The sequence below is a fragment of the Eucalyptus grandis genome, chromosome 7 (genome assembly GCF_016545825.1).
Source record: "Eucalyptus grandis isolate ANBG69807.140 chromosome 7, ASM1654582v1, whole genome shotgun sequence".
Taxonomy (NCBI): Eukaryota; Viridiplantae; Streptophyta; class Magnoliopsida; order Myrtales; family Myrtaceae; genus Eucalyptus; species Eucalyptus grandis.
This window is the reverse complement of record NC_052618.1, coordinates 32,591,575-32,615,083: the sequence shown is the minus strand read 5'-3', so window position 1 is coordinate 32,615,083 and position 23,509 is coordinate 32,591,575. Positions and strand designations below refer to the sequence as shown.

Genomic DNA, 23,509 nt, shown 5'->3' with positions numbered 1-23,509 from the left:
CTACTAAAGTCTCTTGTTTCTCTTAAAATGGGCATATTTATCTTGGTGTGGGTATTAAAACCTGTATATATATATATATATATATTAAATTTTCGTCTAGACTTGCTGAAGTGCAGATTATAACTTGAGCCAGACGCATTATGAGGGATTTGCATTTGGTTTGATGAACTTCATACTAACTATTTTATGTGTGATTAACTGCTATTCTGCAGCGATTAGTGGAGGGATATCTACTGAGAGCTGCTCAGAGAAGCGATGTTTTTGCCCATATATTAATATGGCATCTGCAGGTTTGCGAATATTAGTGTTTTCTTTTTCAAAATCGTCTAATGGAATCAATGAAACATTTGCTTGTGGTGCTTAATTTTTTTTTTTATAAGCTGTGATCGTTTAACTGGCAGGGTGAGACCTGTGCATCAGAGCCAGGGAAAGAAACCGTTATTTCTGTGAAGGTGAAGCTATGCCTCTTTCCTTATATTTATGTTTTCCATGAAACTGACTTATGAAATTGTTGAGTAGGATTCTCTTATGTCTTTGTTCCCACAGCTTTTATTGAAAAATCTCTGGAAAAAGAGGGTTTGGCTATTAATAACTAATTTAAACAATTGCAGTCCATTATTTATTTCAAACATTCTTAAGTAATTTAAAATTATGGGTCATGAAAATATCAGAAGGAAAAACTCTATTCCTTTTATTTCTGGGAAATGAGGAATTTCTTGGCATTTCCAAAACATTAGATTTGCTAGAATTGTGTGCATGACTCACTTTTGGACTGTACATGCTTTTCTTTGTTTTCAAGTGGGGCATGATTTTTTATGTGGCATTTTAATCATTTGTGGTTGCAAAAAGTCTGTGATTTTGTTTACCTTGTAGCATCTTTTTGCACTGCTGACATTTATATCTGCACATCTTAAGAATCGAGAAGAAAAAATTAAAATTTTTATGCTGTCCTGATACATGACACTGAAGAAAATAGTACTGGCTTTTAGGTGTTTAAGAGGGATTGGTGAGTTTTCAGAATTTAAGTGCATGTTGTAGAGTAATTATCATGCTTGCTAGGATTCCCTTTGAATAGTCTTCTGTATAATGCTTGATTCAGATGATTAGCTTTTCTATAAGGATGTCCTGTGTAAGGTAGTAATATCAGATCTAAATACTTCGGTTTAAGGGACTGGGTTTCTACTGATAACTTGCATCTTGGTGCTAACTATGGCAAGCATGAAATCATATGAAATGTAGGCAATTCATTTTTTATCAATATGTTTTAAGCAACTTTTCATGCCATGCAAACATCAAAGTTACATTAGGACCTGATGCATTTTATTTTCAACAAAAGTAGGTGAGCAGCTTTCCACTAGAATAATCTCATTATTCTTTTGCCTTCTTTTCAAATCTATGTCATCAGGGTTTATCAAGCAGGAAAATGTAAAACCATCCAGATTTCAGCTAGCCAAGCTCTCTAATAACCTGAAACAAATAAATGTAAAAATGTAAAGGTCACTTGTAACAAGTCTGAAGTAAACTTGTCCATCGCATGCTCAAGGACCACTGGTTTTTCTGTGATCATAATTTCTATAATCCTAATGCTATATACGCAATAACTCATTTAACTGTTTCAGAATAATAACTTCCAAGCGATGTTGCCGGTTGTGAAGGAGCATATAATTGATGGTTTCACTCCTAAGGCCCTTGATTTATTTAAAAGAGAGTTTGATTTCTTTGACAAAGTTACATCTATCTCCGGTGTACTCTTTCCGCTACCCAAGGAAGAGCGTAGAGCTGGCATCCGGAGGTATTCTTCCCTTTCACTGACAAAATTATGTCCTATGATAATTATTTATTATGTATTGATTGAAGTTGATGCTCATATTCATGGCAGGGAGTTGGAGAAAATTGAAATGGAGGAGATGACCTCTATTTACCAACTGCTCCTAATAAACTTGTCAGAGGTATTCGGGTGGACAGTGGAATACCTCTACAATCGGCGGCAAAAGTTCCTATCATGATCACCTTCAATGTGGTTGATCGTGAGGGCGACCGAATGATATAAAGCCTCAAGCTTGTATATTTAAGGTGAGTGTACCATATCATGTGCTTGTAGACCCTGTATTTCTGCTTTTGATTCCATAAGACTTTTCAAATTGCCTGGCTGACTTTATTTGTATCTATGAACTCATTGTATGGGTTATTGCTCTACCATTAAAAAACCCAACCCTCAGGAAAAACTGTGCTGAATCATTTTCTTGAAGGTTTCTGGATTTTCAGTTAGTCCACTTATGGTTGGGTTGGAAAAAATTACAGTGAGTTGCAGGGGGTTCTTCCGCATGCATAATGTTGTTTCTATGTTTTCACATGGGCATGGCACTCAAGAAGCTTACTTGAGTCCCTGTGCCAAAAGTCCAGCTCTTTTTTCATATTCTTAAACGTGCCAAAAAACAACTGATTTTGTGTGAAGGTGAAAAAAATGTATGTCCTGTTAAGAAGGAGAATTAGTTTGTGGATAGAAACTATTCGACTAGATAGCTAGATCAAGCTCCTACCTGACGTGTTAGCATCTTGCTAATGCGAAACAGCTTCATCAGCATCCTAGTATTTGCATTATGGTGAGGATGGCAGAGGTACAGAGGCTGTTTCTGTCTTACTAGCTCTAAAAACAATCAGCTGGTCAGACTCAGGAAAAATTTTACATGCTTTCTTTGCGTGTTTTTCGGTTACTTGTCTGATGTGAATTTTGGGAATTAGCTGATCACTCTTATCATCAAACATCTTGGTGGGACATCTTATAATGGTAGCAGTTAATTCAATATCGACATTGTTGTGCGGCTAGCATCATTTGACTGGATTGGGGTAGGTTTTGGTATATCAAGGATGACAGGCTTTTCATTGACTCAGTTAATCACATAGGCTTTGTAAGTAGATGAATCAATAGTTTAATGACCAATAAAGTAGATGGACACCAAAGTTGACATGTAAGTAATTGCAGTTAAACTTAATATGCCTGTTTCCTGGCAAAACTGATTGGACAGTAAAAGTATTCTGTACATCGATGAAATTGTTACTTTTTTAGTTCTGATCAAGTGAACAGCCTCTATTTGGAGAAAGGAGAAAAAAGAGGGTGAAACGAGTGTGTGGGAAATGAGTGAGATTTTGAAATTTTTGTGAGAGGAAAATGAGTGAAAATTTTGAATTTTTGGCATATTCTTTCCAAATTCTCCATCTGAAAATAGGATCTAGAATCACCATACCTTTGCTTCTGGGATAAATAACTCGAATTTAGTGAGGCTAAATTCAAGATCTGAGTTATGATTTGTCTCCTGTGCAAAGCTGATATCATGAGAATGGCATTCAGTTCTGTTAGGATGTTCCATGCCTTAAATGTCTTTTGGATTTTGTTATTGTTCTGGTCAGTTTGACAGCAAAATCCACTCTCGTCATTAATCTAACAAGGCCATCAAATTTTGCCAGGTTGGAGACGATTGCCGGCAAGATGTCCTTGCTCTTCAAGTGATATCACTTCTTCGAGACATATTTGAAGCAGTAGGGCTTAACCTATATCTCTTCCCTTATGGTGTTCTCCCGACTGGCCCAGAAAGAGGAATCATTGAGGTGATTATGTTTTCATGCCTTAATAAGTTTTCGGTTGACACCGATATCATCAGGTTATACTGCAAGAATACCTCTATAAGCATCATGTTTCCTTTGAGTGCCTCATGTTTTACTCCAATGTTGGTTTCATTTTATCTTGTGTTAGCTTGTAGTTGCTGTGTTCTGAACCTCCAACTATATATTATATAGGTAGAACTGCAGGTTTTTATATACTTTTTTTTTTTGATAATTATTTGTCTAATATCCTTTCCCTTCTCGGTATATAGTTATAAAGTCACGTCAATTTTTGTTCTCTGGTCCCAGCAATGTGTCCTTTTGACCTTCTTTGTTCCCCTCAGAGTATTTTATTTTAGTGCGTAGATTGAGAGAGAGGGAAAGTCCTTGCTTTTTCATTTTGGCTGCTTATGATATGTAAAACAATTGAATACTATAAAAACAGTTTTTTTTTTTCCAGAGATATTTACTTCGTTCTGATGTTGGGCTCTTGATATTGGCTGTGTCATTTACCAGCAAACACATGGCTTTAGAAAGCATGAGTTCGCTTTATTTAGTCAGCTATCTAGTTGCTTAGTCTTTGTTCATCTAAGACTTAATTCAGTTGGTTTCAAGAAAGGTAAAACATGTAATGAAACAGAAGGCATCTAATCATCAGTTATCTATAAAAAAAAAATTGGAAGTCCACTTCCCTTTCCCAACAGGGAAATGATGTCGATTGTTTGGTTTTGTACTTTTTTTCTTGGATAAATTTGGTTTTGTACATTTTAATGGTCATTCTTTTAGCTTTAGGGAGGTCTCTTTTGTGACTTTGTAATTAATATTTTGTTTTGTTTTCTTCTTTTCTTGTTAATTGAAGGAGTGGGGCGGGTAGCTTTTCGAATAAGTTGAGCAGATTCTTGGAAGTATCTAATAATTGGTGCACTAGGTTGAAAGCTTCCAGTCCCCAGTCTTACTACTTTGCAAATCTAAAATGTGCTGATGATCTCATTTAAATAATTTAGAGTCTGAAAAAAAGTAATTGTCCAGAGTTCCATACTTTTAGCTCTGCCTGATAAGTAGACCTTCTAGTCCCATTTCTGCATACTTAAGGGCTAATGCACTATTGCTGGACAATGATGATGAACACAGATAAGAGGGTCTTTTATTTCTCTGTTAACTAAATACTTGTGCTTTGACATAATCTACATGTGTAATTTTCAGTAACACTTTTGTCTCCGTATGTCTTCAGTACTTAAGGAAAGTACTTTTTTGTTATAAAACAATTTATACTCGCATAACACACTATATTTTAATGTTATGGTGGTACTTATATTTGTGACATATCTCATACCTAATATTTGATTGTGTAAGATGTAACTTGTCATTTATCACTCTTGTATGAAATGTTTGATGATATCACTTCATGTTCGTACAAATAAATACGTTGTTCTTTTGATTTTACTAATATGAATATGAAGGTGTTCATGAAAAATACCATTTTTTTCAATTATATAATAGGTGGGATAAAGTAGGGATAAACATTACTTTTAGATCCTATTACAATAATCTTGATATTTTGACGTACATTTCAGAAAAATAACTATATTTCCATCCTAATCCATTATATTTTTCTATTTTTCACATATCTTACTCATGGAGCTATTGTTGGCCAAAAGGAAAAATTGATAAATGTAGATTCATTTTTACTGGAGTTACTATATTTTGAATAGTTTGCTCAAGAAAAAAAATAAAATGAGAGCTTTCAAAGGAGAGGAAATAGTAACCATGTTGAACATAGATGGCGTGCACCGTGGAGTATCGATATTCTTGAGAACACTCAAAATTTACGGGCTGCCTTACAGCTCATTACAATGTTTTCTTTTGGCTTGCAGGTTGTGCCCAACACTCGTAGCAGGAGTCAAATGGGTGAAACAACTGATGGGGGTTTATACGAAATATTCCAACAGGACTATGGGCCTGTTGGTTCACCCAGTTTTGAAGCTGCACGTGAAAATTTCATCATTAGTAGTGCTGGTTATGCAGTTGCTAGTCTTCTGCTTCAACCAAAAGATAGGCACAATGGCAATCTTCTTTTTGACAAGTACATCTCTCTTCTGTCCCTCCTCTTTCTCTCTCACGTATATTCATTCTACTTTTGCCTAGTTATCAATGTCATCAGGCATACTTAAGATAAGAAATAAAAGAAAATGCCATCAGGCATGCCTTTTGAGTACCACTTTGGTCATATATTATTAAGGATAAGATGGTTCATTTGATTGGAGAGGTTACATTTTCTGTTGACTGGTGATACTATTCATTCAAGTAGAACTTCTTTTATATTGCTGAAAAGTTCTGCAGAAAGATCAAGGAGCCCTAACAATATGATTAATGCAGCATGGGAAGGCTTGTCCATATCGATTTTGGCTTCATCCTAGAAACATCACCAGGTGGAAATATGCGTTTTGAAAGTGCACACTTTAAACTGAGTCATGAAATGACTCAACTACTTGACCCCTCTGGAGTCATGAAGAGTGAGACTTGGAATCGCTTCGTGAGGTAAATTAGATTTAATACAGTCAGCCATGGTATCTTTTATAGTTTGGCAATTCGACACAAACCTAGCACATTGTCAAGTCTATCTTAATTGAACTTAATCCCTTTTGTCTTTTCATTGTGCTTAAACTAATTTATAAAAGGCGAAGAATTAAATATCTGGTGTGTGAGTTGATCTTCATAACCTATATAAATACAGTCAAGCGTGTTTGATTAAGCAGCTTAACATTTTATTAAATACTAAATGATATATCTACTCATAATTGAATCTATTTATATCCTTTTAAACATGTTCAAACATGTTTTAACACTTTCACATATGGGAAATCCTTTGTAAAATGTGTTAAGCATGTTGTTCACGGGCCGCACATAGTTGGACAAGGCTTAGTTTATTGTTGTTGTGGCGATTGTTGGATGGTGTAGGTTGCAAAGATGCATTGTAATCTATGAAGTTGTCATGTTAAGGTCAAGGAATGTGTGTAGAAGTTGCGAGGGATTCTCATGTTTACTATGCTTATAATAGCTTTAATGAATTCCCTTGTTGATGAATCAGTCATATCAAGACTTGACATTTGCCTTGTTTATTTTAGATTGTGTGTGAAGGGCTATCTTGCTGCTCGTCGTCACATGGATGGTATCATCAACACGGTGTTATTAATGGTTGACAGCGGATTGCCTTGTTTTAGCCGTGGCGACCCCATCGGCAATCTGCGGAAAAGATTTCATCCTGAAATGAGTGAGCGTGAGGCGGCGAATTTCATGATCCGCACTTGCACGGACGCGTACAACAAATGGACTACTGCCGGATATGACCTAATACAGTATCTACAGCAAGGCATAGAGAAATGATTTTTTTATTAACCCTCTTTTTCTCTTTCCTCTTCGATTCTTAGTGAAGCTTGTGTCTTCCTCTGTAAATTAACGCTTCTACTTCATAGGAATCATTTTATAGTCGCGATTGTGACAGGGAACCCCCGCTTACATTTAACGGGAAAATCCGTGTGATCTCTCATGTGCAATTTGAGTTGTTGACGACCATGGGGGTTTCCGATGAGGTTTTCAGACAGGCTGTCCTCACATTGTATTTGTGTAAAGATGCTGAGCTTATATTTATATATCGTTGGTTTGATTGGCACTTCGATTCTCACTCGTGGACAAAGATGAACTGCTTTACAAGCATTGTTTCTAATGCTCTCAATTATGTGACATGCGATGCGGTGAGTGCATCCTTTAAGGCCAAGATCTCTATCATAAGTTATAGCGATGGGTCCGACATCGAGTGATGTATGGCTGTCCTAAGAGACTAGTTAATCTTTTGAAGTTGCAGTGGGTACGCATCTCGGCGATGATTCTTAGATTATGTAATGGAAGTGGATCTTGTCGTTTGTGTCTCGATCATTGCCGGAGGAGCCTACTTCCCGGCTTGAATGCTTGATGTGATTCCTTGAGAATGTGCTTCTTGCCTTGCTTTCATAGGTAATTTGAGCGTCTACTCTAAATGTTGTACATATATCAATACTTTGTCAAAGTGTACCTTTTTCATCAATTTCTATTTCAGTGTAATGTTGGATCATTCGAGTTAAAAAAAAAATTATATGAAGTTTGATGATGGCTTTCTGTTAGGTGTGGCAAAATGCGTCTATAACTCACTTTTTGACTCATATTTTCTTAGTTCGCGGTTCTTGCGGAGTCTTGTTGATCCAATGTCGAGCTCTGGTGCGATTCCGGGCTTTCCAGCTCTTGCTTACAAACCCTAATACTCTCCCCGCGTCATTCGATCTTTGAAGCATAGGTAATTTCTCAGGGTAATCCATCGGTTTCGTGTTCTGTAGACTTTTGTGCTGTTTTGCACCAAATGTGGGTTTTGATTTTTTGTCTTACTTTTTTCGATGCGCATAACTGAGGCCTTTCTTGATTGATTTACTGTTTTGTTGCCGAACGCCTACGGTGTTAAAGCTTTGTAATTGTTGGTGTTTTGCTTTTCGCAAAGCAAAGCAAGTAGCTTCTCCCCAATCTAGATTTCTTCTGCTTTGTATTATACCTTAGTTTTGGAAAGAGAGTATTCTGTTGCCCTCTATGACGCTAAATTCTATAGAATGAGAAATTATGTTGAAGTTTGAACCTTCTGCAGCCTGAATTTTGGCGATGTAGCTTTAAGAGAGGACAAGTGAAGTGGTTGCTGATCATGTGCTCGACACCCCCAGAAAAGTCTTCTAGACTTGGAGATGTTCAATGTTTCAATGAAAATGGAGATAGGGCAACTGCATCTTTTGATATAAGTGTGAATTTTCCCCGAGTCTCATCGCAAATAGGCTAAGCATGCATCCACTTTAAAGAGTTTCACTGGTTTTGAAAAATGGGTTAAATTATGGGTTACTAAAAACCTATTTTTTTGAGTTTTATTTTTTTCCTAACTCATTTGTAACGGATTTAAAAATAAAAGAGCTACCGACATGAAATTGGACTCATTGAATCCAAGTTGCATCATGGGTTCATCTGCCCTAATTTTTTAATAAATATATATTTTGTTGGTTAGTCTTTATAGATATTTCAATTTATAGGCTTTTTACATTTTCTAATTGTTTAATTTGCTTTTTTTTTTTTTATTTGAAGTTTTTATCTAATTAGCATATAGCTTAAAACGGGTGTGAGTTTTTCTAGAATCTTAATGAGTTTTAGTAATACGAGTCGGATCGGATATGTGTTGGGTATGAGTTGGGTTGGATATGGGTTATTAGATTTACTCTACATGAATATGAGTCAACGCGGGTTAAATTGATCAATCAATTGGACCATTTTCGATCAGATCCAAATTCAACCTAACTCACCTATTTGACGAGTTCTTTTGTTTTCCACATATTTTATGCCCGTATGACATTAAATGGTTGGAGGGATTTGTAAATAATTCTGGTCATTACCTAGTGCTTTGAGTTGATGGAAGGAGTTCCCGCCCATTTGCAAACCTAATGTCCACAAATTACGCCTCAAGTCACGAAATCTAAAAAACATTCTCAATCAAGAATTTCCTTGTTTTCCAAGTGAAAACGACATCGCGTGAAAAATCCAATGATCACAATCTTCCGGTCCTCAATTGAATTAGTCTATGGGCAACTTAAAATATGAACATTTGAGAAATACAAAATTTTCGTCAATAAGGGACGTATAGGCTATCACTCGGAACTTCCTTATAACGAGACATTACCCATCACGCAAATGCTAATCAATTGAAGGTGTCGTAAAAATGACTAAAATGACTTTCTCCCTAGTAGTTGCACCGAAAGATTTTGATTCACTTCCTTATGATATTCCTTGTTAATTGACCAGATAGTATCCCAATCGTTACAAACTCTTTACAATAACGATTGGCAATTGCCCTAGCAGCTATCCTTCTCATATGGGAAAGGGGAGGTGGGGTGTTTGATTCTCCACCTTCAGTAGTGAGGATGTTTTATTTGAAGTATGGGTTTTACATTTTGTAAAGAATTGGGATAAAAGTTTGGAAGTGAATTAAGATTTAGAGTATGAAAGAATTTTTTTTTTTTTTTTTAAACTATATGGTGGACGACTCCTGAAGAACTTTGGAACACCGGATTTATGATTGATCAGAAGATGAACCGGAGCAAGTTGCCAGATTCCTAGGCACCGAAAAAATTGAAGATGCTAACCTCACTTGCATGACAGATGAAGCCATTCCTACTGAAGAAATCTGGTACACCTTTGCCCCGTGCACCTCAAGCTGTCGTCACTAGTTTCACATAGTTTGCTCCGAATGATGCACCATATGAATTCTGTGCCACACCTTGAATCTCTTTCTTCTTTTTCTGGCCCTGCTTGTTTATCTGTGCAATAGAAAATTTTGGTGTTCCTACCATTTTGAGAGCTGGAATTCTCAAATTAAAGAAAGGAAATTAAGAAGTAAGACAAAAAGGGGAAAAGGTTTGATGACTGAGAGCAGTGGCACAGACAGTGACTAGAGCAAGAAATCCAGTTTCTTCCCCACATAAATGATTGGGGGACAAGGACATCAATTTGAAATGTTCATGCCCTCTTTACATCTTCTCCAACAGCAATCCTCCCACCATTTCAATCACTGAAGACTCAAATTATATGTGAAAACAGAAGGCCAAACCACTGTATGAAAGGAAAAACAGTAGGCTTCTAGTATCAACGGGAATTAAATTTTCTGAGGGATTTCTCTCGGATTTTTCTTTCAAAATTCATCCAAGTGATTCTTTTTCTGTTTCCTATGCTTTCGATATCAAACAAGAAGCATCCCCTTTCGTTCCTGTCCACGTCAGCGATCACTACCCAGTTCTTATTATCTATAATGGCTCTTAAAAACCCTAGCAAAGGCATTCATATCTACCAAATACCATCAATTACACTGAATGCCGCTCGCCGCTGCCTCCACCATTGTTGACCACCGCTTTGTTCCTTCGCATCTCCAGCTCCCTCTTCGTGGACCTCCATTTGGTGTATTTACCAAAGAACTGATCTATCTCCTCTAAGGTCCGCCCCTGAGTTTCCGGCATCAGCACGTAAAAGAACACCCACGAAGCGCACACGATCCCCGTGTACAAGAAGAAGGCCCCGCCGATGGTGATTGCCTTAGAGAGTGACAAGAACGTCATCACCAACACTCCACTCGCCACCCGATTGATGGCGACGCCGATTGCGCACCCCTGCGCACGTAGCCTCAGTGGGAAGATCTCCGAGCTGTACACCCATGCGATTGGCCCCAGCCCGATGGAGAAGAAGGCCACGAAGAACAACACCGATGCGATGCACATGGCGATTGCCCACTTGAGATTTGTGTGGCTGCGGCCGATGATGGTGAGGCACGCGGCAAGGGTGGAGAGTGAGACGATCATCCCACCGACGCTGCTAAGCAATAATGGCCGCCGCCCGACCCGATCGAGGAGGAAGGTGGAGACGAGGATAAATATTGTTTTTACGAAGCCTACTGCGATGGTGGCTAGGAGCTTTTTGTCGGAGGAAGTGATGCCGGCCTCCTCAAAGATGCTAGGGCTGTAGAGGACGACGGCATCGATGCCGGAGGCCTGTTGGAAGAAGTGGATTCCGACGGCACATATGAGGATGTGCCGAACAGATGGGGTTGGGTGGAGGAGGAGATCCCGCCAGACGCCCTCCCCGGTGCTCCGCTTGGTGACTTTGACGACGTCGTCAAAACACTCTGCAGGAATGCCGGCAGCCTCCTTGATATCCGCGAGTCGGAGCGCGGCCTCATCCTTGGAGTTGGAGGTCTTGTCAAGAACCCGCTTTGCATCGGCTAGGCGACCGTGCATGATGAGCCACCCGGGGGACTCCGGCATGGCAAGGACCCCCAAGGCGAGCATGACCGAGGGGATTGCTCCCACGCCGAGCATGAGACGCCACCCAAGTTTGAGGGGAAGCTTGGAAAAGGCATAGTTGGAAATGTAGCCAAGGAGAACGCCAAGGTTGATGAACACCTGAAAAAAATGACGTTTATTTTATGCCAGTACGCTCCCCATTGGTAGTGTTATAACAAAAAACTATTTAACAACACATTTTCTAAATGAGAAAAATAAGCCTCTCCTACGAGGTATAAAACATCAGTCACCTATACAAGTTCAACATGAAAAGGTAAAAAAAAAAATTAATGACATAAAAAAATGGAAAATATAATACAAAATTAGGGTAAAAACATAGAAAATGAGATGGTACTTCCGGGAAGGAGGTGAGGAAGCCGCGGGAGGAGACGGGGGGGGAGACCTCCGCGGTGTAGACAGGGGCTATCATGAGGCCGTAGCCGACGCCGATGCCGGCGACGAAGCGACCGAACATGAGGAAGGCGTAGTTGGGGGCTAAGCCCATGAGAAGGGCCCCGGCGAAGAAGATGGCCCCGGACAACACAATGGTGTAGCGCCGGCCGATCCAATCGGAGGTTCGCCCCGCCATCGCTGACCCGACGAGCGAGTACAGATTGATGACCCCCATCAAGACCTCCACCTCCACATGGTTTATCTTTAGTTCCTCCACAACAAAAATGATTGCCCCGCTCATCACGCCTACGTCTGTCAAAATTCATGAAAAGTCTTATTTACAAGAAATTGAAAAGAAATTCCCGTGTCCCTTTTCTTCCTCCCTTTTTCTTCAAATTGATTTTCCTTGTATGTATCATTTATAAGATGAAGATAATGAGAAATAATAAGCGCAATCGACTTTATCTGAAATTAACTTGTTTGGTTAAAATAAAATGGTAAAAAGGGATGTTATCCGAAAACCATTTATTGCATACTTATGTGGAGTTTTTACAATTAAAGTCCAAATGTTTACCCTTAAAAATCATAATGAAAAAAAAATAAAGAATGTTGCGGGTCAATTTTCTTTTTCCATTTCTTGGGAAATTCTTTTTTCCTTTCTTTTTCTGTTTCGATTTCCTTCATTTCCTATATCCATCAGAAAAATAAAAATTGACCGTTGGCCATGGATCTATCATTTTTATTTTTATTTTTATTTTGTTAACTGAGGATCTGCCGGGTACCCTTGTCAGCTTATGCCAATTTGGAGTCCAGGGCCTCTGAGAGGCCCTTAGCGACTATACCTCGGGGGAGACTAACCCAGCAACCTACTGCCGAGGCTCCCTGCTTCAATCACTACTAGTGCAGGGTTTCGAACCCTCGACCTCCATCGAAGGAAGGAGAGCTCTCAATCAACTGCGTTGCTCACGGGTGAGTTGGATCTATCATTTTTATCGGTGACAAAGCTAGAAAAAGAAAAGCAAGGACTGAGATATAGTCTGATTTCGTATAAAAACAGAGTTGAGGTGCAAGAGGTTGATTCACTGTATGAAAATTAAATGCAATGACCAAGCAATGCTCGAGATCGAGAGAGAGAGAGGACTGACCGTATCCTAGCAAAACGGAGGTCATGGAGGCCAAGATGGCACAGGCGAAGGCATACTTGTTCTTGCGCGGCGACTTCCGTTGGTTGCCGGCGTGGGAGATGCCATCTTTAGCAACGGTGTTCCGGTCAGCCATCTCCATCTTCTTCCCCAGAGAGAGAGAGAGAGAGAGAGAGAGAGAGAGAGAGAGAGAGAGACTTTCTTGGTGTGCTTATTTGAATGGATTGATAACGAGCGGAGAAGAAATGAGAGGAGTGAGTGAAGAAGGTACGCGAATACCTGTGTGCAGAAATGAGGAGTGCATAAATAGGCCGAAGCTCGCGTCGCTTGTCTTCGAAAGAGACCAAAGTTTGCGTGAACGTTGGACCATGATTCTGTGCTCTTGAAGGATCTCCAATCACTCGACTCATAATCTTCATGATCCTTTTTGTTTCACCTAAAATAGAATAAAATAAAATAACTACAAGCGGAGGAAAAATACTTTTGTTTTTGTGGAAAGGGCACTCATGGGAATCTTTGTTTAATTTTTCCTTACGCACGCACTTGAAGGTCAATTTAAAAATGTTATTTTTGATATATAACATGTATCAATATGTATTGTCTTCGTATGATATTTTTAGTCTTTCCACCGTTCGTGTATCACATATATGGAATTTCACGATGATCGTCATTAGTATAATTCCGTATAATATCATTATTTTCACGCAAGCCGAGCATGCAAAATTTGGAGAAAGAATCTACGTCGATGCGGATTTAAAAAAAAAAATTATAAAAGATAAAATCCGCAGTAGGTGTGGATAGGAATTAAATATGAAGTTCATAAAAGTGGAAGGAAAATCATATTTGATATGGCTTCCAAAAGTGCGGATTAATTACATATGCGGAAACTTTATTCTCTAATGTAGTCAGAGTAATCAATGCTTTGCCTTTATCCGTTTCGGATTGAACTGACTTTGGATGTAAATTTGCACTGTTTTCCGCAAACAAGATATTGTCCCCGTTTAATGTCATCAAAGGCAAGATATTGGTACCCTTTTTTTTCCCATATTTGGTAATACATCTAAGGTTGTCCCTTCACTTGTGGATTATTATGGGAAGTAATTAAATGGTTGATTTGAATCAACCATGATTCTCAATTTGTAGCAACGTGTTAATGATTCCAACTATGAAAAGGCATATGAGGAAATGATATCCAGCAAGTGTCCTAAATTTGACTTTGCTGGCTTTCTTTTTGATCAAATCAAAAGGTGGATTTAGTTTGATGCGTTGGGGCTAATCCAAAAATCGAAAGCAAAGGAACAAAAAGGAAAAAAAAAAAAAAAAGGTGTGGGGGGAGAGATCATTGCTTGGGAGGGGATAGGCTTGCTAGATTTGGTTGAAAAGCCTCCATCCACTAAATTAATTATTCATCTATTTAATATTCATTGCTGCTGAGTAGGGGTGAGCAGCGGTCTAGGGTCGACTCTAGACCAACCCTGGACCGGCCCAACCCTGCCGATCCTAGTCCGGTTCCCAGGACCAACACTGTACGGGTTGCTCTTCGCTCCTAGGAGTTTTGGGTTGGTCCAACTCTGGACCAACCCCGTATATTATATTATATTATTTATAATTCTTTTATATATTCAAACTTAAGTAAAATGTTTGTTATATTATATTATATTGAGATGTTCTATCAATAGCACCAACAGTAATTTCAATTTAAAATTTTTGTTGAGTATTAATTATGTGTTGTTTGTTTTGTTTTCAGGTGTTTAAAAGTTCAAGTGAATTAACAAGAGTGAAGTTATATATTCATGGTTTATATTAAGTATTTAGAACTTTTTATAGTTTAGTTGTATTTTATTAATGAATTTCAGCTACACTTTGCTTTTCAATTTGTGTCAAATGGTAGAAGTTTTTGAAGAGTAGTAGTACTGCAATTGCTACAGTGATTTGCTAGTCAAGTGGTGTGAAGCTCATTTTTTGGTTGAGTGGACTCTACATGATCAAATGCAGGAAATGTTTTGCATATGGTGTTATAAATATTAAAGATAAATGATTACAAGAACTTTCCATCTTGTCCCATATCTCGAAGAGCGGTTAGTAGGTACGGAATTTTTATTATTGTGTCATCTTAAATTTGCTAAATATGTATTGGTATTTATAATTTAGTTGCACAATGTCGCATTGTCGATGAATATGTAATTTGAATTTGTAGGTTTGCTTTTTTAGGGAGTATAAAAAATAAGACAAAAAAAACTATCAATTAGTCCCGGGTTGACCCTGGAACCGGACCGAACCCACTGGGTTGGTCCGGTCCTTGGTCCCAGGCTTAATAGGGTTGGTCCTCGGTTCTCGGTCCTAAAAATTGAGGACCGACACTGTATGGGTTGGTACTAGGGTTAGGGGGTGGCCCGGACCAACCCGGATCATGCTCACCCTTACTGCTGAGTGATGACTAATTGTTTATTTGAAGTTTCTAATAATAATAATAATAATAATAATAATAATAATAATAATAATAATCATCATCATCATCATCATAATAATAATAATAATAATAATAATAATAATAATAATAATAATAATAATAATAATAATAATAATAATCATCATCATCATCATAATCATAATAATCACGTGGAGACCTTGTTTCTAGTTGGTAGCTGTACGTTCAAATGGGAAATTGTGTGAGAAATGAATAAACACCAATTATGCACTCCTACGATACTGATTTATTATACATATGTATAAACACTATGTCCAGAGTTCAAGGTTGCCTAAGTGCATGTGCTGTTTGAAATGTACAGCAAGACAAAAGGGATAGTTTAAAACATAATATTATTATAAGTGTGAATTTGATGAATTTAAAAAGTGTGCTAATTGTAGGTTGCCCACAGAAATGCCTTTTTAATATGATGGCTTGATTATTGATATTATTTTTTATTTTTTATTTTCTTGACCAGTTGATTTCTCATTGATTGGACTGAAATGTTCAATGTCTTTAGCAACAGTAAGTTCTTAGTGCAGACTCAGCCCAAGAATTCTCAAGTATTATAAGCATGTTTATTTTCCGCACTTAAAGCTCGATTTTTGAATTGCCGGATTTGCCTTTCTCTAATACGGCTACTTTCCAGAGCACAAATCTGTAAGCTCAAGTTTAATCAATAAAGATTTATCGGATACTCGAAAAGCTGTAGATGCTCTATTATTATGAGAAAAAAGAAGAAGAGAATATCAAGTTTTGACTTGACTTGCTACAATTGATTTGTGGATTTTGTCATTATTATAAAGATTGGATTGCCTTTAATGAGTTAAGAAGACAATATATTTTTTGGTATGATCCTCTAAAAGAACTCCAATTTTAGATTCAATCCCAATTCTATCTTAATTTTTTTTCCCATAAAAGGTCTAGTTGCAATTTACCTTATATATAGTTTCATAAAAACCACAAACTTTTATTTCAGGCTCAAATTTACCCATCAACCTCCCATTAATTTTTTTTAATATAATAAAATGATGGAAAACTCCCAAATGTGAGCTATACGAGTATCCCAAGCCGAGTGTCTTGAGCGCAAGCTCTTTAACCATGAGAGAAGGAAGACTCCTAAGCATGAGAGATTGAAGACTGAGCATAAAATCGAAGATCTCCAAGCCCAAGCGAGATGGAAAGAAGACTATCTTAAGAATAAAAACAATTGAAGAAAGCAAACTCTAATTACTCTAGTTTTCCCAAAATGAAGACGCCATTTGGGAAAACATGAAAATTCTTCTTCAAAAGACCTTTTTGGATTTGAAATTTAGGGGAAAACTAGAGTAATGACATGAAAATACCACTTTATTAAGGGCTATTTTTGGACGGTTAATAGAGCCGATAGATGATTCAAGTAAAAGTTTGTGATTTTTTATTAGACAAAAGAAATTTTAGTGTAGAATTCGGGATTAGACCTAAGTTGGTGATTTTTATATGAGATCAAAAAATTTTATAGAGTAAAATTGAGATTGGACCAAAGGTTTGAGTTTTCTTTTTAATATATATATAATGAAAAAAAGTTTAAGGTAAAGTTACGATTGTGGCTAAAATTGGGAGTTTTTTTAAGGATATTATGCTATATATATATATATATATATATATATATATATATATATATATATATATATATATAGATTTATAAGTTAGATGGAATCTGAATCTCTTGGAGCGACCAACAACTAGACATAGACATTTTATCCAAACAAGTTGGTTTTTAAGGATAACAGAGTTACCTTCAATGGTCCTCCCAACTCGCAACTATGTTTTCTGAGAATTGCGCTTAAAAATATCTATAATTTTGGACTTGGTCTCTATGGAAGGTTAATCATTCCCAACATTAACCCTTGAGAGTTGGCGTATATAGTGCACGTCAAAGGATTATCAATTCTCGATCTCGAGAATAGCCGTTCAAATCTCATTAACAATGTATAGATTCCTTTGTGTTGTGATCACTTTTATAGGCTAAAGGTTAGATTTAACAATTCATAAGACTCGCAAAAAGTTTCACAAACTTTAAGCTATTCTGACTTCTACGCTTGTGTCCTTGGACACAATACCATGACACACAGAATATTTATTATTTCGAAATAATTTCTTCTAGAGACAAATACCTATTATCCATGGAAATATACAAACGTCCTGTTGACATCCATGAAATATGCGTTCACTTATCGTGTGGGGATACTTTTACCCTCATTTGGAATGGAACCGAGCATTTCTCATTTTTTTTTTTGGTCAGTGCACATTTCTCATTTAAAGTGCCAAAAACATCTTTATGCCATCAATGCTCAATTAAGTAAAAATAATTATCATAATGTAGTTTTTTCTCCCTCCCTTTTTTTGGGTCGCTTCTACTTTATTCTTGCTCTAATATTCATTCTTAGGCTTTTACCTTATCTTCTTGCAGGGCGTGAGAGTCGAGACTCACACCTAAAGGTAAATCATTCCCACTCCAATCTCCTTGAGAAGGTGGATATTCAAATCCCTTACATCCCTCTTCCTATACGAGAAGGGTGGCCAGTCATCTCCCCTCTCTCTTATAATTGTAACTTTCCTATATGGTTTCATTTTCGTTTTCTTCTATCCACTTCATCCTCGTTTTTCCCTGTCAAATAACAAGAGACCTTTTTTTTTTTTAATTTTTAATCCATATATTAGGTCAAGATATAAATTATAGGACATTGATGGTGGTGTGAATCTTTGTTTCATTCAAATAATATTAAGAAAACAGAGGAACTTGAATGCCCAAATTTGTGCGTGATGTACTATGTATATAAATATAATATTATGATATATATATATATATATATATATATATATATATATATATATATATATTAACTCTGGCACATATTCATTATCACTTGATTCCAAATGAGCTTGCATGGTTTTTGACACGAACTTAACTATTGATGAATTTTACTAAATTCTTGTTGAGATTAAATGTGTATATGTCAGAAATTACTACCCATAGAAGTTTACAAAAATTAATTAATTTTTTATTAAATCACGAATATGATTAATATATCATATTTTCTAATTCCATATTTAGATGGGATGAGGTTATCGTGGCACATATTGCGTGTCATGCAATGCTATAAACATTTGGTATGTCTAATAATATACAATTTTAAAATGGTTAAATAACATTTTTTAACCAAAAAATGGTTAGATGAATTTGGAAAACAAAATAAAGATTGAAATACTTGAGAGAAATAAACTAAATAAACAGAGCAGAGGACAGTATGATTGGAATTGAGGAGTTGAGAGTAAAATTGCTATCATACTCTTTAATTTGCGAGGTCAAAGAAAAGTCAACTGTGAAACTGGTTTATGAATGAAATCAGACTATCTATTTCAAACAAAAATTTCAGTAGTTTTTATAGAAACACGCTTCTTATCTAGCACTCATACTGGTCCAAGGATAAATCAAGAAAAAAAAAATACGTTGGGATAATTTTCGCCCATATCTTAAATGGAAAGTAAGTGAATTTTTAAAGTAGGGCTATTTATTACTTGATTGGGTATTTGTGGCATAAGAGTTTTTTTGTCACTTAAATGTGATTCGATCCAATTTAGGAGTGAGAGGGTCCGCCCATTTTATTTTTGTCTATATAAAAATAAAAACAAAACAATATCTTAGGGAGGATTTTCAACCAAATCTAGCAAGCCTATCCCCTCACTAGCAAAGCTCTGTTTCTTTTTTGTCCTTTTCATTTTAATTTTGAACCTCAATGCATCAAACTATATTCACTTTTAATTTGTTAAAAACAGTTATCAAAGTCAAAATTAAGATATTTACAAGAAATTACTTCCATATATGCCTTTTCATAGTGGGAAAAGTTACAAAGTTACGACCATTATTAATACCTATAATTTGAGAAATTTGGTTTTTATTTATTTTTTATTATATTTTTATGCTGAGAATTCGACCTAGCTCACCGGCCTAGTTCACAGCACCGACTATACCTCGAGAGAGATTGGCCCAGTAACCCACCGTCGGGGCCCCCACTTGAGAAATTTGTTTTTGTTTTGTTTTTTGATGCCGAGAATCCAGCTTAGCTCACCTTACGGAAGCATAGACTGATTATACCTCGGGGGAAGCTAGCCCAGCAACCCACCAGTCGGGGCCCCTCACTTAAGTCACGGAACTATTTTGGGAGTTGGGGCGGACTTTGGCGGTTAGGAGGCCAGGCCTCAACCAACACAGCCATGTGTGAGTGGGTTGGTTATTTAATATCACCATGTGAAGAAAGGATAACAATATCTATTCGATGATATTATTCAACCAAAAAAAAAAGAAGAAGGAAAAAGATGACATTAGACGAAGACAAACTCTTATTTATCAAATATAGTGCAAATTTCAACCAAATTCAGTTCCATCAAAAACAGAATAGTGCACAAGCATTGATTATATGGATTACACTACAGGATAAAACTAATTAATCCGCACTTTTGGGCCCCGTGTCAAAAATAAATCACGTTCCAATTATGACAGAATGAGATATTAGTGTACCTGCCATATTTCGCATAAAATTTATCTTTTATAATAGGAAATTTGTATTTACTAAGGCTGCGTTTGTTTGTATTTCTTTTTTTGTTTTTAAACACTTTTTCTGTTTTTTTTTTTTGGGAACAAAAAGAAATAGAAACAAGAAACACAAATTTTGTGTTTCTTGTTTCAAACACAAATCGAAACACTTTTGAAATTTTTCTTCTTTTTCTTCTTATTTTCTTTCTTTTTTCTTTCGCCGGTCGCCGGCCTCGCCATGGCCGGCGATCGGCCGACAAGGGCCGGCGGCCTCGCCAGGCACGGCGAGGCTCGCCGGCCCCGGCGAGGGTCGGCCTCGCCTTGGCTGGGCGAGCTCGACCTCGCCTTGGCTGGGCGAGCTCGACCTCGCCGGCCACCGGGCGAGCTCGGCCTCGCCGGATCTGGGCGAGATCGAGCTCGCCCAGCCCGGCGAGATGTCGGCGCGTCGGGCTGGGCTCGCCCAGCCAAGGCGAGGCCGACCCTCGCCCAGCTACGGCGAGGCTCGGCCTCGTTGGGAGCCGGCGAGCCTCGCCGTGCCTGGGCGAGGCCGCCGGCCCTCATCGGCCGGTCGCCGGCCATACGAGGCCGGCGACCGGCAAAAGAAGAAAAAAGAAAAAGGAAAAAAAAAAAAAAAGAAAAAAAAAAAAAAAAAAAAAAAGAAATAAAAAAATTATACAAATTTACCAAACGTGTTTCTATTTATTTTTTGTTCCGGAACAAGTTTACCAAATGCGTTTTTTTGTTCAGAATTTGTTCCCAGGAACAGAAACACTTTTTCTATTTCTGTTTTCGGAACAATTTTTAAACAGAAACGCAAACAAACGCACCCTAAAATTCCTTCTCTAGTTTTGTGCGTTCAGCTTCAACGAAAATCTAGTATTTTGAAATTATAATAATAACAAGAATCATGAAATTTGACGTGCCAGATTAAAGACCAATAAAGAAAATAAAAATACCTTGTGGAACTAATATATTGATATATATATGATAAACTTGAGTTGATTAATCCTTACAGACACATGTCTGTCCATAGTCCGTCACATTGAAGTGATGTTCACCTTCATGCGCACGCGGCAGGGAAGGGCAAGTCTTTTCCCAACCCATTTTCGGATGGAGCCACACTTTTTCTTATTTAAAGCAACAAAAACACCCTTATGGCACCACCACCGGCCGTGGTGGCTCAGCTGAGTAGGCTTCAGTGACTCTTTGCAAGAGAGATGAGGAGTTCGAAACCTTTGCGAAGCAAAGGCTCTGGTGGAGTTACTTGGTGATTAAGTGTGCTGTCGAAGGTGATGGGTCCTCCCGCTTACGTAGCACCTAGGGGTTTACGTTTCGGCTACCGGCTGAGGCGGTTCCTCTAGCACCAAAAAAAAAAAGAAAAAAAAAACACCCTTATGGCACTAATTCTTAATAAATTAGTAAATATCATTACTCAAATTCACATACTTTCCATTCAAAGTAGGGGTGGAAGTCACCCGAAAATAATTTTGCCTTGATTTATCAATAGAATATCCTGAACACAAAAGTGCGATCCTATAAAACGACGCGATTTTTTAGTTTAATACAAGGAGTCTGATTTCATTCATCAACCATTCTTATATTTGATGTTTCTATTGAATTTACAACCATAAGAGAATGATTGCAATTTTACTCTCAACGACTCGATCCAATCATACTATCATTTGTTCCGTTTATTTTATTTTCACTCTCAATTATCACAATCTTTGTTTTGTCTTTCAATTTTATTTAACCATTTAAAATGCATACTACTATATACGCCAAATTTCTATGATATTGTATGGTGCTGAATCTTGATGTCGATATGGGATTAAAGAATTTGATAATAATCATATTAGTGATTTTATATACAATTGAATTTTATTTTTATAAACTTCTATATTATGCGGTAGTTTCTGACGCATACACACTCTATCGCAACAAGAAATTTATGAAATCCTTCCATATTAATCAACTTCATGTGAAAAACTATGCAAGCTCGATCAGAAATATTTATTAATGAATATGGGCTTAAGTTACTATATAACTTGGGATTGAATGGCGTAATACATATAACAAAAAAATATTGTAGAATTATGATTAATACTAATACTACATAACACGTAAATTTATTGCTTTCAAGTTTGATTCCCCCTTCTTTTCTTTTTGTATTATTTGAATGAAACAAACTTTCACGCCAACATCAATTTACTTAAAATGATTAGGCGTGTTATGACTTATACAGTGGTGAAGGTAAGATTTTATAAATAGTTCAAATAATGACATAAGTTATGAAAATACCTTGACCTAATATTTGGATGTAGGCACAAAGAAAAGTTTCTCTGGTTGTTTGATAGGAAAAAATATGACAGGACGAAGAGAATAGTAGAAAAGGAAAATGAAACCGTAAGGAAGAGGAAAGTGACAACTAGAAAGAGAAAGAAGGGAGGAGAGAGAAACGTGGTTACTGTGACTTGTGAGTACTGCCAGTCATTACTTGATTGAGTATTAACGGCATAAGGATTTTTTTTGACACTTTAAATAAAAAGGTGCGATTCGACCTAAAATAAGGTGAAAATAGCCTCACCCTTAAGAAAATTAATTTAAAGAAAAAGGTTAATATATATATATGCCATATATATATATATATATCCCGAACTTTTTTTAGTATCATTAAAAATCTTAAACTTACTCACTATACCTTATTTTTTTTTGTTATAAAAAATCTCAAACTTATGTTAGTGTGGCAAATATATCATTAATGGAACTGAAATAAAATGTATATATTACACATGTATAAGTTTGAGTTTTTTTGTGACGCAAAAAAAGTTGAGGATATTTGTATTCAATAGGTAAGTTAAGGGTCTTTTATGACAAAAAAAAAAGTTCATGGTATTTATGTCATAATGAGTAATTTTGGATTCTTTATGATATTTGCCCTAAAGAAAAAGAGAAAATGATGTTGAACATTTGGTTTTGTACTTCTTTTTTGTTTTTTGGATAAATTTTGGTATCGTGCATTTTGAAGGTCATTCTTTTAATTTTAGGGAGGTCTATTTGATGACTTTGTAATTAATATATCGTTTTTCTACCTTCTTTTCTTGTCAATTAAAGGAGGGGGCAAGGTGGCTTTTAGTACTAGTTCTTAAAGGCGCGGGAAATATTTAATAATTGGTGCATCAGGTTAAAAACTTCCAGTCCCCAATCTTTCTACTCCAAATCTAACATATGCTGGTGGTGTTGTTTAAATAATTCAGACTCTAAGAAAAAAGAGGTAATAATAAATACTTTGTTTAATTGACGAAAAATGTAACATTTCTTGAATTTTTTTTCTAGAAAGTCATTTTCTAGGAAAATAATAATTTTTTCCTTAATAGACATATATTATTCGGTCACTAGTAATTTGCGTTTGGGTAATTGGGGAACTTCATATGAGCACCAGATTCCA

General features: G+C 36.8%; 2 protein-coding genes across 2 annotated transcripts in view; one reads left to right on the top strand and one right to left on the bottom strand.

Moving 5' to 3' along the window:
* LOC104431621 (phosphatidylinositol 4-kinase alpha 1-like) overlaps positions 1-7,276 on the top strand; it is a 30,287-nt gene extending 23,011 nt beyond the window's left edge. Inside the window, 10 exon segments of the mRNA XM_039318095.1 lie at positions 213-290; positions 402-452; positions 1,620-1,792; positions 1,880-1,899; positions 1,902-2,036; positions 2,039-2,073; positions 3,466-3,606; positions 5,475-5,683; positions 5,977-6,138; positions 6,726-7,276. Coding sequence (XP_039174029.1) covers positions 213-290; positions 402-452; positions 1,620-1,792; positions 1,880-1,899; positions 1,902-2,036; positions 2,039-2,073; positions 3,466-3,606; positions 5,475-5,683; positions 5,977-6,138; positions 6,726-6,984 — 1,263 coding nt within the window. The 3' untranslated portion in view covers positions 6,985-7,276.
* Positions 7,277-10,514: 3,238 nt separating this feature from the next.
* Positions 10,515-13,097, bottom strand: LOC120296087 (polyol transporter 5-like). The gene is made up of 3 exons (XM_039317746.1): positions 13,025-13,097; positions 11,842-12,191; positions 10,515-11,606 (listed from the first exon to the last, which is right to left on the bottom strand). Exons 1-3 carry the CDS (start codon positions 13,047-13,049, stop codon positions 10,515-10,517), a joined length of 1,467 nt encoding a protein of 488 aa, XP_039173680.1. The 5' UTR covers positions 13,050-13,097.
* Between the last annotated feature and the right edge of the window lie 10,412 nt (positions 13,098-23,509).

What these genes read in the sequence shown, in the direction of transcription:
- LOC120296087 (XM_039317746.1), bottom strand. Translation starts at nt 13,049, where the DNA reads ATGACCTCCGTTTTGCTAGGATACG. An exon ending in CTCCGTTTTGCTAGGATACG is followed by an intron (nt 12,192 to 13,024) that starts GTCAGTCCTCTC and finishes GAATTTTGACAG; the next exon opens with ACGTAGGCGTGATGAGCGGG. An exon ending in TCCTCACCTCCTTCCCGGAA is followed by an intron (nt 11,607 to 11,841) that starts GTACCATCTCAT and finishes CATTTTTTTCAG; the next exon opens with GTGTTCATCAACCTTGGCGT.